We start from the raw sequence: 13929 nt of genomic DNA on the forward strand, positions 1-13929 counted from the left end.
ATGGAAGTAGGAACTTGGAAGAATGATGCTCATTCCCACTTGAATCTTTCACTTCCATGTGCTTTTCAGTGTGTGTGCCCATGGCTCTGGCTCAAAAATCCAAATGTGCCCAGCAGTCTAAATAAGTGGGCAGCCCTTGCATTAGAACATCAGATAAATCTTTACAGAGTGTCTTGTGTTGACAAACGAGATTAACAGTCCCCTGTTGCCTGCCTTTTGTATACGGGAAACCGCATTGGCTGAGCAGTTGTGACATCATGGAATGCTCCCCCAAGATTCTAAGCACATGGGGGGAAGGAACCAGCTATAGATTGTGGCAATTTAGGAGCCTGGCGAACGGTCCAAGGGAACTGGATGCTGCAGCACCAGTGAAAACTGAAAAGATGGAGCAAGGAAGATGGGAGAAGCGGTGATCAGGTATGTGTGAACCACCTCTAAAGGAAATGGAAACACTAAGCACACAGTAGCAGAACGTCATTTTATACCAGGGTGGCTAACCTATGGTTAGCTAGATGTGCCTGGACTCCAAATCCCATCAGCCCCAGCTTGCACGGCCAATGGTCAGGTATGATGGAAGCTATAGTCACAGGTTAGCCACCCCTGTGATCTATGTGTAGTCAGATCACCACCTTTCCCATGAGTGCTCCTCCTCACTACTTAAGAGGGCCAGTGTGGTGTAGTAGTTAGAGTGCCAGACTAGGACTTGGGAGAACAGGGTTTGAATCCCCACTGGGCTGTGTAGCTGACCAGGTGTCCTTGGGCCAGTAGCTGCCTCTCTCTGCCTAAATTATCTCAAAGGGATGAAATGAATAGGTAGATCTGTGCACGCATTACTATGAGTTCCTTACTGAAAAGGTGGGATATAAATGCTGTAAGTAAATAGATACAGATATTGAATAAGCAAACATAACTCTACAGCAAAACAGATGCATCTTTCAGCTGCAGCATATTTAGTATACTGAACTTACCCGCTTTCGTTTTACAACATAAGAAAGTAAAGGAAGAAGAGCCGGCTGGATCAGGCCGCTGCCTTCATTTATACCCCTGCGTAGCTTCAGAAAAGCGCTTGTGACATGAGACCATGGGCTCTTCTGTAAAGCTCTAAAGGTGCTTTGAAACACACACGTGCACGCACGCACAAACACACACACACACCGCAGGGAACCCGGAGGAACCTTTCCAAGGCTTCACGTTCTTCTTTTTGCGCTTGCAAAGAAAACATTTCTGCGCGGGGCGCAACAAATAAAGGCGATGTTATTGACTTTTTTTTTAATTCGCGAAAGCCCTTTCGCTTTTAAGGTCCTGCTGCTGTACTTCTGGGAGGTCAAAGCCAGGAGCAGGCAAAGAAGATTATGGAGAAAAGCGTGCGTGCGTGTGTTTTGTGGGGGTGGGGGATGACACGTGACTTGCACCCGCACACCGTGGCCGGCTGGTGCAAGCCAGAGGCTGCGAATGCAAATACAAACAACAACAACAACAACAGCCAAGCGGATAATTTCGCCACGCACGCACACGCGCGCTCGCTGCTTTGCCCCGCACCGCGCAAAAGGCAAGGAAGGGTTGCAATGCCCCGGGAAGCGGCGCGTGCAGCCCCGGGCCCTAGGCGCGCGCCGGAGCCGAGCTGCCTGCAGCTGGCCTGAATCTGCTCGCTGCTGTTGCTCCCTCGCCACCCCTCCTTCCCCGCCGCCACCGGGTTTCCCGGCTTTGCAATCCTATTGCACATTCTGTCCTGGCGGCGGCGCCCCACTTTGCAGCTCGCCAAGCCGGCGGAGCGCGGAGGCAGCGAACATGGCGACAGGGAGAAGCCGCGCCGGGGAGCCGCGCTCTCCGCTCCGGGAAACGGCCGCCCGGCTGGCGATGCCGCCGCCGCGTCTCGCTCTCCTCCTCCTCCTGATCTCCGCTTGCAGCCTCCGGCCGGCCGAGTCCGCCGGCAGGACCTTGCGGCTGCACGCCGCTTTCACATCCCGAGCCCAGGACCGGGGCTTCGAGGTGCTGCGGGCGAGCAGTCCCGATGGCACAGTCAGGCAGCCGACGCCGGGCGAGATGCTGCGGAGCAAGCGGAGCGCCAACGCCGCCGCCCAGCAGCAGGAGTCCATGAAGGTGTACGGACAGGTGAGCGGGCACCTTTGGGACCACCTTCTGGCACCCCTCCATCGCCTTGTCTCGCAAGGCTCCCCCCGATTTGGCAAGCCAGCCAGCCAGCCAGCCAGCATCGCGCGGAATTTGGAGCGGGGAGGGGGCGCGCGCTCTGCTTCCAGGTCCTTGCGTTTTCTTTGCAACATCCTCCACTCCACCCCCTCTTTGCAAAAGGAGCTTTTGTTATGCCCCCCCTCCTCTTTGCGCGGCGCTGTCTGGTTGGAATGCACGCAGTTCTCAGTCCAATGTTCCTTCGTTCCCCGCCGCCTTTGAGCCACGCGCGGTTTTAAATTGGGTAGTGGGCGCCCTTCAGTTCGCCCTGCCTCTTCCTCTCCCCACCATCATACTCCGCATCCCCCCTCCTCAAATGGATCAGGGGCTCTGGGCTTCCTGGCTCTTAGGCGATCTCTCTCTTTGCTTTTTTTTGTGGCGGGGGGAGGTTTGCGACTCAGGTGACTCGCGGGTCCAGTTGCAAGGGTGGTTGGTGGTTGTTGTATCACACGCGTAACTGGTGGGAATCGAACTGTAAATATTTCTTCTTTGGAATCGTTCCGTGTGAGATGCAAACAATGCAGTGCGGGGAACGGAGCGCTGCTGCAGCTTCTCAGCCGCTGCTCGGGCAGGAGGCCAGTTTTGGGCAACCTTGGACCACACTGTCATTTTTATTATTTATTTTTTTTGCTCATCTTGCAGCCTTCTCCCTCCCAAAAGTTTAAAAGCGTCAGACTGGGATTCGGGTTGCCACTGTTGCTTTTTGCTCTGGAAAAAATGGCAAGGAATTGGTGCAACTCAGGTTAGCTTTGCAAATTAGTTAACTAGTCCAACATTGTGACACAGCCCTTTTTGTTTGTTTATGGTCGATGGAAGGAATGAAAGAAAGATATCCAACTTTTGCAAGACCTCCTTTCATGGTCACCTGATGGCAGTTCTGCATCGCCATAGGCGAGTAGCTGTGTACAGTGCCTTTCACCTTTTTGTCACAGGTTACTCTTTCTGAGATCCATCCAAACCAGAGGTTTAATTCTCATCTTAAGTTCTGGTGTAGCTTAATTGGCACGTCCCCCCTGGGAACAAGAGAAACACACCTGTGATTTAACTTAAGACAGTTGTCTCAGGAGTGGGTCTGACACACCTTGCTGTTGCTTATGCATGTGAGCAGGGGGGGAGTTACTTCAGGAGAAAAAAGCCCTGGGGTAGCAATTTCTGGATTTTGATTGTGCAAACATCTTATTGTTTTGCCTGTTTGCAAACCTGGGATGGCAGCCGGCATCTCATACTGAGAGCTTTCAGAGAAAATAAGTCTTTTTTTGCTTTTGCTTTTCCCTTTCTCCTCTTCCCTCCAAATCCCTTTTCCTTTTGTGTTGTGTTTTTGGTTGTAAGCCCTGAGGGTGGGGACCGTTTTTATCACTGACATTGGTAAGCTGTTCTGGGAACCTCCCTTCCCCAGCCGAAGAACAGGATAAAAGAGTTTAAATAAAAACAAAAACAAACCAGACCCCTTTGAATGATTTACCACAGCGGAAGGTGTGTAAGAGGATAATACCACATTCCTCTGAACATGAAATCTCTCAAATGCATCAAGTTGCATACCTCATAATAAACAGGTGCAGGTTGTGTGTTTGATCACTTTAGGCCGGACAGTAGTGATAGGTTTCTGGGTACCAAATACAGTGGTATCTCAGGTTACAGACGCTTCAGGTTACAGACGCTTCGGGTTACAGACTCCGCTAACCCAGAAATAGTACCTCGGGTTAAGAACTTTGCTTCAGGATGAGAACAGAAACCGTGTGACGGCGGCGCAGCGGCGGCAGCGGGAGGCCCCATTAGCTAAAGTGGTGCTTCAGGTTAAGAACAGTTTCAGGTTAAGAACGGACCTCTGGAACGAATTTAAGTTCTTAACCCGAGGTACCACTATAGTCTCCAGCTATTGTTGGACTACAACTCCCATCATCCCTAACTAGCAGGACCAGTTGTCTGGGATGCTGTGAATTGTAGTCCAAAAACAGCTGGAGACCCAGGTTTGGGAAACACTGATAGAGATTTTTCATCTGGCCTCCATTGTAACCTCTGATCCCAAGGTACAACTCCCCACCCCCGCTCCAAAACATGCACAAAAGAACATAGGAAGCCGCCTTATTTCATGTCTGACTGTGGATCCACCTAGCTCAGCACTGACAGGCAGCAGCTGTTCAGGGTTTGCAGCTTGAGAACATAACTGGAGATGGCATGGATTGAACCTGGAACCTTTTGCATGCAAGGCAGGTGTTCTAGCACTGAGCTAGGGCCCTTTCCACATGGGAAGCTGCCTAACACCATGTCAGACGGTTGGTCCATCTAGCCCATTATCGTCTACACTGATTGGCAGCAGCTCTCTGGGACTTCAGAGAGGCCTTCCTCCCAGTCCTGATCCTGGGACCTTCTGCAAGCAGAACAGATGATCTGCCTCTGACCCATCCCCTAAAAACACATGGTTCTATGCCTTGGATACCTCCACCCAAGTTGAGATGCAGCCAAGGGACTCCTTAACCTCCTCTTCTGCATCGTTAACACAGCATGGGATTCCTGCCTTGCAGGGGGTGGACTAGATGACCCTCGGGACCTTTCCAACTATACAATTCTATGATAGTCTCTCTCTCTCTCTCTGTCTGTCTGTCTGCCTCACGAACAAGATGCAGGGAAATGGTACTGAGCAGCTGAGTTCCGAAGGCCTGTCTTGCTGTTCTGGGGAATGAGCTTAAAAAGCCTATATTTTCATTATGACATTTGGATCTCCCTTTCCTCCAATGTGGTGTGCAGACTTCTTCACCCCCTGCCTCCATTTTACTCACACAACAACCCTGCATGGTAGGTCAGGCTGAAAGACAGTGAGCAGCAGCTTCCAAGGTCACCCAGCGAGTTTCGCAGCTGAGTGGGATTTTGGTCCCTGATCTCTCAAGTCTGTGCCTGATTCACTATACCTCAATTGTGGATCCATGGTTTGCTGGCTGGTGCCTCACCCTATTCTGTATGAACTGTTAAAAACAGCCAGGGCAGAGCATGGGTGGGGAGCTTCCGGTCCCTGGGCCCCAATATGGCCCTCCCAACCTCTCCATCTGGCCCCCTGGACTCTCCACATCCGGCCACAGCCATCTGTCGCCTTGCTTTGTGCCTTCCTTGAGGCTTCTTGCCTGGCTGGACTTTGCCCTTGAATTCTGATCATGCCTCTTGCTTGCCTGCTGGAAGGACAGAGGGGAATGTGTGTGTGTGTGTGTGTGTAGAAACTACCCCACTGTAAAAGGTAATATTTACAATTTTTTGCTTTGTCCACTTTTGGTTCCGGCCCCACCCACCACCACTGGGATGTGGCCACTGGAAGATTGTTGAGAAGGGAAGGTGGCCCTCCGTCAGAAAAAAATTGGAGGAACGTGTAGTCCCCCCCCCCAGTGAATTAGAGGACTTGTGTTTTGTTTTGGGAGGAAGGGTGCTGGACTTGTACGAAGTGTTAGAAAGGAGAAGAGTTAGAACATCCTTGTGGAAAGACTGTTCTTATCCGTGCTGAAATCAAAGAGTTACTTGCATTTCTAACAGGCTGCCGGATCCGTTTTCAGAAATGGCAACCACTATTTTTAGGCGATACAGAAAAGGAGCATTCAGAGCACAGTTATGCTTCCTTAAAGGCATTCCCAGACTTTATCCAAATTGTGCTTATTTGGCTCTTCCCATTAAAAAAAAATTGGCCTTTTGTTGATGGCGTGCGTCCACATGTTGGACTGGTTTGCATTTATATTCCTTCTTTCCACCTAGTTTCACAGATCTTTTATATATATATAAAAAAACCAGAAACTGGAAGCAGAAGTGACCCCCACTGTGAACTATAGAGTAGACCGTAAAGAGGTTTATTGATCCAACACATTTCAACTCCTGCTGGACTTCCTTCAGAGAAATTCTGAAAACTGATTCAAAATATATAGGCGCTACCTCTCTTCTATTTCTTATGCTACCTTATTTCATTTGCCTACGGCAATCGAATGGTTTTCAATTTTTGCTTCTGCTTTCACTTCCTTTTGGGGGTTCCTGTTTTTGTTGCATACTTTATTTTTAAAATAGTCCTGTAAAGAATAGTGAAATGTAGCCAGATTGAAAGGACAGCAGCAACTCACTTCCAATAGCAGAGGGGATAGCGGTACAGAAGGTATTCAGGCCAAAGATGCTCTGCAACAGAGAAGTTTTCACTTGTCATTTTAAATGCCGCTCAGTGAAATCTCCTGGGGCAGGGAGTTCCACAGGGGCACTTCAGTGGCAAAGGCCCTCTCCCATATTCCCATCTACTGTGACACAGATGATGGTGGAATATAGAACAGACCCCAGCCTGATTTTAAATTATTACGTGTATGGTTTTCTGATTTTAAAACATTATATGGTTTTTTAAAAAATTGTGTGGTTTTATAGATGATTATTCTAAAGCTCTCTGATTTTTCTTCTTCTGCGTAAACCAAGGTTTACAAGCCAACAGCAACAAACTATGGATTTAAGCTGTGCTTTGTTGCCAATAAACAAGCCACAGTTAAGCCTTCCCATGGGCTCTTGAATTGTAAGCCATCACAGTATACCGAACCGTGATTTATTAAACAATGGCTTAGCATTATGTGTGAACCTTTCCCAGTGGCTTAACTGTGGTTTGTTTATTGGCAACAAAGCGTAGCTTAAATCCATAGTTTGTTGCTGTTGGCTTGCAAACCTTGGCTTGCCTTAACTATGGCTTGGCATTCTGTGTGAATCTAGCCCACTTCCTTAACCATGGTGTATTTGACCACCCACCCCAGACCCTCATCAGGCTACAAAGACAAGGTCAGTTAGGGGTGACAGTCAGTGGGGGAGCAGGCATGAGCCCCCTCCATCAATTGTCCAAGACTGGCACTCTTGGAGCATTCTTTCCCCCTGCAAGATCAGCATTGTCCAAGAGCCTTGGGGATCCAGCTTGCTAGAGGCTTCACAACCCCACCTACCATTTTTGCAGTCCCAGGTAGGCAGCAAAATCAAGAAGTAGGGTGGCTGGATAACTAGGAACATGGGAAGAAGCTGCCTTAGTCCATCTAGCACACCATGAATTTGCCTCCATCTCCTCCAGATGTACGGGACGCGGGTGGTGCTGTGGGTTAAACCACAGAGCCTAGGACTTGCCAATCAGAAGATTGGCGGTTCGAATCCCCATGATGGGGTGAGCTCCTGTTGCTCTGTCCCAGCTCCTGCCAACCTAGCAGTTCGAAAGCATGTCAAAGTGCAAGTAGATAAATAGGTACCACTCTGGCGGGAAGGTAAACAGTGTTTCCGTGCACTGCTCTGGTTCACCAGAAGCAGCTTAGTCATGCTGGCCACATGTCCTAGAAGCTGTACGCCGGCTCCCTCAGCCAATAAAGCGAGATGAGTGCCGCAACCCCAGAGTCGGTCACGACTGGACCTAATGGACCTTTACCTTTTACCTCCAGGTGTTGCTGGACTGCAACTCCCATCAGCTCCAGCAAGCACGGCTGATGCGTAGGGATGATGGGAGTTGTAGTTCAGAAACGTTGGGAGAGCCAAAGATTCCTTGTGCCTGGTCTGCACTGCCAGGCCATGACTCTCCAAGCTTTCAGAGGGCACATTCCCAGTCCTAGCTGGAGATGCTGGGGATTGAATCTGGGACCTTCTGCAGGCATGTTGTTGTTTAGTCGTTTAGTCGTGTCCGACTCTTCGTGACCCCATGGACCAGAGCACGCCAGGCACTTCTGTCCTCCACTGCCTCCCGCAGTTTGATCAAACTCATGCTAGTAGCTTCAAGAACACCATCCAACCATTCACAGTTCCATGAAACAGGCAAAGCAGATGCTTTTCCACTGAGCTGTGGCCCCTCCCAAAATAGATCCACTGGATCCACTGAGGTAGATCCACCTACTTCAGTACTGCCTTCACTGAATGGCAGCACTTGTCCAGGATTTTGGACATGGTTCTCCTATAGAGACAATGAGGATCGAACCAGGAAGCAAATGTTCCACTGCTGAGCCACAACCCTTCCCATAGCCTCCTGTATTTAGAACGGTGGATCGCCAGACCCCTGCTTGTGCCCTCTTTATTTCTTTGTTCTCCGCTCAGATCCACACACCCCGTTCTGCTAGCAGAAATTGAAAGCTTATCTGTCCGAGGATTTACTTTCAGGCAGATAACTTCCCACAGTTATTACGTGTCACATGGCTTTTATTTACCTCCCACCCCACAAATAAAAGCAGACACAATGGCAGCCTTTTAAAACCCAAAGAAAAACAAAAGCTCATTACAGTCCCCTGCATTACGATTTCTCCTTATATCGACATTGATGGGTATTTTTTTTTAAAAAAAAACCCAGTTATTCCCAGAAGTGTTCTGGTTATCTAAATTTCATGGCCAGGCTGAATATGTCATTGTAACCTTGTGTCAACAATGTGTTGTGTTGCATCAGCTGTCTGGATATCCAAGTGTTTTTCTCCGTGCCCCTGGGGCTGTTTGGATGAAGGGAGTTTGCATGGAAATGCTAATAGCTTTCCAAGATCAAACAGGATTCTTGCTTATTCTCCCTCATCACGTTTATGTTTTAGGGCACACCTGCACTATTCATTTAAAGCAGCATCGTAGCACTTTAAACTGTCATGGTTTTCTCAAAAGGACCTTGAGAACTGTCGTTTGTTATGGGTGCCAAGCAGCTGTTTGTTTAGTCGTGTCCGACTCTTCGTGACCCCATGGACCAGAGCATGCCAGGCACTCCTGTCTTCCACTGCCTCCTGCAGTTTGGTCAAACTCATGCTGGTAGCTTTGAGAACACTATCCAACCATCTCGTCCTCTGTCATCCCCTTCTCCTTGTGCCCTCCATCTTTCCCAACATCAGGGTCTTTTCCAGGGAGTTTTCTCTTCTCATGAGGTGGCCAAAGTATTGGAGCCTCAGCTTCAGGATCTGTCCTTCCAGTGAGCACTCAGGGCTGATATCCTTCAGAATGGATAGGTTTGATCTTCTTGTAGTCCATGGGACTCTCAAGAGTCTCCTCCAGCACCATAATTCAAAAGCATCAACTCTTCGGCGATCAGCCTTCATTATGGTTCGGCTCTCGCTTCCATACATCACTACTGGGAAAACCATGGTTTTAACTATACGGACCTTTGTTGGCAAGGTGATGTCTCTGTTTTTAAAGATGCTGTCTAGGTTTGTCATTGCTTTTCTCCCAAGAAGCAGGCGTCTTTTAATTTTGTGGCTGCTGTCATCATCTGCAGTGATCACGGAGCCCAAGAAAGTAAAATCTCTCACTGCCTCCATTTCTTCCCCTTCTATTTGCCAGGAGGTGATGGGACCAGTGGCCATGATCTTCGTTTTTTTGAGCGGTTGTTAGGAGGCCTTTATTCCCCTTGTAGATCTACAGTTCCCAGAGTTCCCTGGTAAGAGGGATTGATTGTTAAACCACTCTGGGAATGTGGCATTTCAATTTGGAATAAGAATATAGAAGAGCCTGCTGGATGAGGCCAGTGACCCATCTAGTCTAGCATCCTGTTCTCACATGGCTAACCAGATGGCTGTGGGAAACCTGCAAATCAGGATCCGAGCACAAGAGCTCTCTAGCCTCCTATGGCTTCCAGCAGTTAGTATTCAGAGTTGTTCCTGCCTCCAGCCATCCTGGCTAGTAGCTGTTGATAGAGCATGTTCTCCTTCATGGAGAGCATGTGTTGCGGTGGGAGCAACCATGACATCCCCTGTTTGCTGGGCGGGTTAGTTTGGATGGCCACGAATTTGAATGGGCACCTCCAATGTTGCTGGGGAAAATTGACTGTTGCAATTTTATTTGATTGATGGGGGTGCTATATAGGTCCCTGTGCGCAGCGTTGAGCTTCCTCTTTTCGCTGCACACATGGATTATCTGCCCACCCTCCCTTTATTTAGGGTTTGTTTGCTATGCCTGTCATGGGGTCGTCTGCTTTGGAGCAGGGGCCTGGTAGGAATTTTACCATTTGGCTGATTGGCTGGTGCCATTTGGGTTTTGCCTACTGTGTAGCAAATTGTCACAACTTGTAAAGTTGTGGTTAAAGGTAAAGGTAAAGGGACCCCTGACCATTAGGTCCAGTCGTGACCGACTCTGGGGTTGCGGCACTCATCTCGCTTTATTGGCCGAGGGAGCCGGTGTACAGCTTCTGGGTCATGTGGCCAGCATGACTAAGCCGCTTCTGGCGAACCAGAGCAGGGCACGGAAACGCCGTTTACCTTCCCGCCGGAGCGGTACCTATTTATCTACTTACACTTTGACGTGCTTTCGAACTGCTAGGTTGGCAGGAGCAGGGACCGAGCAACGGGAGCTCACCCCATCACAGGGATTCAAACCGCCAACCTTCTGATCAGCAAGTCCTAGGCTCTGTGGTTTAACCCACAGTGCCACCCGCATCCCTAAGGTTGTGGTTAGGCATTGGTTAATTTTTTGGTTGGTGGAGGGGATGTGGTTGGCTGTGCCTGCCCCTCCAATGCTGCTGCTGCAAGGGCATTCCATTAAAGGAATCCAGGGGCTTGCCATGCTTTTGTCCGTATCCCTGACAAAGGGCTAGGGCCACGCAAGAGCCCCAGGGAGCATTTGGGGAGAGGTGTGAGCCTGGCACCCAGCTTTATTCTCTCCTCAAAATTGCTTACCCTTACTGACTTCTGCACGGGTGTGGTTGCCAGTTCTGTTCCTACCTCCAAGTGGGAACAGATAGTCGCTAACCAATGCCTAAGTAACCACTCACTTACTGTAATTCAATAAAGTTGTGGCCAAAATTATGCCAAAAACCAAAACAAAAATGATGTGTGAACCTGTTTTTATCCAGGGGTGTCTTGGGGGTCCTTGGCACGCAACCTTGTCCTCCATGAATTTGTCTGAGCCACCTTTAAAGCCATCCAAATTCATGGCCATCACTGTGGGAGTGAGTTCCATAGCTTAACTTCCCGTCTTGGTCTTGCTATTTTTAGTAGCAGTATTGTGTCTCAGTGCAGTGTCCAAAATATAATAAAAACAGCTAACAAATAACAGAGAAAAGACAACAGATAACATTTTAAAAGCTCTGCTCCCAAGTCACTGTGGTGTGTTGCCTCCTGAGATCTTTCGAACTTGAGAGAGACATTCTCCTGCAGACTGCAGTGACCCCACAATCGAGATGTAGGGAGCTTTTGGCAGACGATTTGGATTCCACCTTTAAATTATCTGGACTGAGCACATGGCCTAGGAATCTTCTAGGCCTGGGGCTTTAGAGGGAGATGGCGGGCAAGCTGTAGTTTATTGAGAGTGCCGGCAATTGAAGCTCTGTTAAGGGTAAACTACAGTTTCCAAAATTCTTGGGTGTGTGTGTAAATGTGCATTAAATGTGGTTCAAATGTACGGCGTGGATTTGTTTGTTTAAACCTATATTTTGTGCTTCAGTTATTGTGAGCTGCTCTAGCCTTTGCAGAGTAAGGCTTGCATTCAGCTGAATTCTTGAAGCAGACAGGTTGAAATTAATGAACCTAACTTAGTCGTGTCCATTAATCAAGGGGTCTACTTTGAGAATGACTGGCATTGGATACAACAATCCTGTGTGATTAGATTATTTGTGGTTTTAGACTGAATGAGGAAAGAAAATAGCTTGGGCCTGTTTAGCTTTTTTAAAAATAACAACAGCAACAACATTTAAAGTGGTTTGTGAAGCCAGCTTCGTTAGCATAGTGAAAATGGATTTCTGTGTTTGCCATGAACCATAGTTAATTTTAACCCAATTTGCTGGCTTGTCAGCCATGGGCCTTTTCCAAGAACAATCAGACCTTAACCTCCTAGTATTCAATTTTCTTCCTAGCAGGATCTGTTTGGCATCTCATAAAAACGGCTTGATTAAGGGGGAAAGCTCTATAAACATTAACTTTTGCTTAGTTTAGATAATGCCCCCCCTTTACAGCTGTTAAAAAATTAGTTATTACACAGAATTAGTTCCTTATAACCCTATTTCACCATCTCATTACTGCTCCAGCCCTGCAGGAGTGAATTATTATTTTAATTATGCAGATCAGGAAACTGAGGCTTGAGAGGTGAATTCTTGGCTCACGGCCACCCAGTAAGTTGGCAGCGGTTGGGACGGGCAGCTGGATTCTACAAAAAGCAGGCAGAAGTTCAGTTCCCTTCCCATCTTTATCTCTGCGCATCTGACTCCCAAAATAGCTAAACATTTCATCTCCATCTGTTGTTCTCAAGGCAGTTTGCAAGTTGAAAGTGTCTCTGTTGTCCCACCAGGGAGCTGGTGATGGAATAGAGATATCTTGACCAAAATGGCAGGATAAGGAAGAAATCCTTTTTTCTCTGAAAGTCCCAGACTTTTATTCTCCCTACCTGCCTCATTACAGTTGTACCTTGGATCCTGAACGCCTTGCAAGTTGGATGTTTTGGCTCCCGAACGCTGCAAACCCGGAAGTGATTGTTCCGGTTTGCGAACGTTCTTTGGAACCTGAACACTTCTGCGGCTTCTGATTGGCTGCAGGAGCTTCCTGCAGCCAACCAGAAGCCGCGTTTCCATTTCTGAATGTTTTGGAAGTTGAACAGACTTCGGGAACGGATTCCGTCCAACTTCTGAGGTACGACTGTACTTCCTTTCCAAAGGATGATCCTGCATCGTAGTAGAGTGGCAAATTCAGAAGTGCAGTCCCTCCATGATAGTCACAGCCGCACACCCTTCTGTGATTATACAACAGGATATTTCTATGATTATTTGATTCCAACCTTCTAAGACTATACAATAATAATAATTAGGGATGCATTGCAACAATCAATGCAGATTTCTTTGTGTTGTCTTTCGGCTAGATCTATTTTCTGTGCATGTAGATGGGCAATTGGATTTAGAGTGTTTCAGTCACTTCTTTTGGAGTGACTTAAGTTGTGTTTTCCTTGAACTTCTGTTGTACACAATAGGACTTGAACACTATTCTCTTGAAAACGAAGCACCTTGTTTGCAAATGCTTAGCTTTGGAGCACAGAGCTCCTCATTGTTCTTCCCGCGCGCCTTCTCCAGAGTAACCTCAGGAGCCAATCCTCGGTGGTTGACTCACCTCCTTTCATGCTGAAAGTACGCTGGAGACTGGGACCCTGCAGCTGAAATAGTAATGGGTTTTGGCCCCTGTGACCCCCAGCCCCATACACCTCTATCCTGCATCCAGCATTATTGCACCATCTGAGTGGGAAAAGGGATTGTTTTATCTTTTTATGAAAACATCCAAATGGGACCGCTTTCTTGTGTGAAAAACGTGGGAGAAAGATCTGGGTTATGTAATTAAAGACAGAATTGAGACAATTGTGGTCAAGCAACCATGTGAAGACAGTTTTTGCTAAAATTAAAGAGATTGCAGTAAAAATCATACACCAGTTATATAGGATATCTGTTAGGGTTGCCATATTTCAAAAAGTGAAAATTCAGACAGAAAAGTTTTGGGGAGGCAAAGTTGTTGAGCTTTTTTTAAATTAGTATGACAACCCTAATATCTGTGCAGTTGGCTCATTTGACCTCCACAATTAGCCCTGGGTTCAGGAGGGTATACCGCACTGAAAGCACTTGTCTGATGTGCATAAGGAACTGATTAACATTACAAGTGATAATATTGAATTTACTCCAGAATTATTTTTTATTTCTTTGTTTAAGGGTCATAAGGATCTCAAGTCTAAGGACTGGATTTCACATTTGTTAACTGCGGCTAGACAAACCGTCCCTCAACAGCAGAAATTTTTGGATTCCCTAAACCTAAACTTACTTGCGTGGTATAAAAGGATTTGGAGTTTAGC

General features: G+C 47.7%; 1 protein-coding gene across 2 annotated transcripts in view; it reads left to right on the top strand.

Annotated features, from left to right (window-relative positions):
- Positions 1 to 395: 395 nt before the first annotated feature.
- Positions 396 to 13929, top strand: part of SORL1 (sortilin related receptor 1) — a 113655-nt gene continuing 100121 nt past the window's right edge. The window contains exon 1 of one of the 2 annotated variants that reach the window (XM_083480879.1): positions 396 to 417. Coding sequence is in view for 1 of the 2 variants with exons in the window: in XM_083480878.1 (XP_083337004.1) it covers positions 1789 to 2112 (324 nt within the window). In the remaining variant the exon portion in view is untranslated. Of the gene's footprint in view, positions 418 to 1713; positions 2113 to 13929 lie in introns of those variants that run through there. The other variant, XM_083480878.1, reaches the window with a different exon arrangement.

This window comes from Podarcis liolepis (genome assembly GCF_965112155.1).
Source record: "Podarcis liolepis genome assembly, chromosome: 16".
NCBI classification, from domain to species: domain Eukaryota; kingdom Metazoa; phylum Chordata; class Lepidosauria; order Squamata; family Lacertidae; genus Podarcis; species Podarcis liolepis.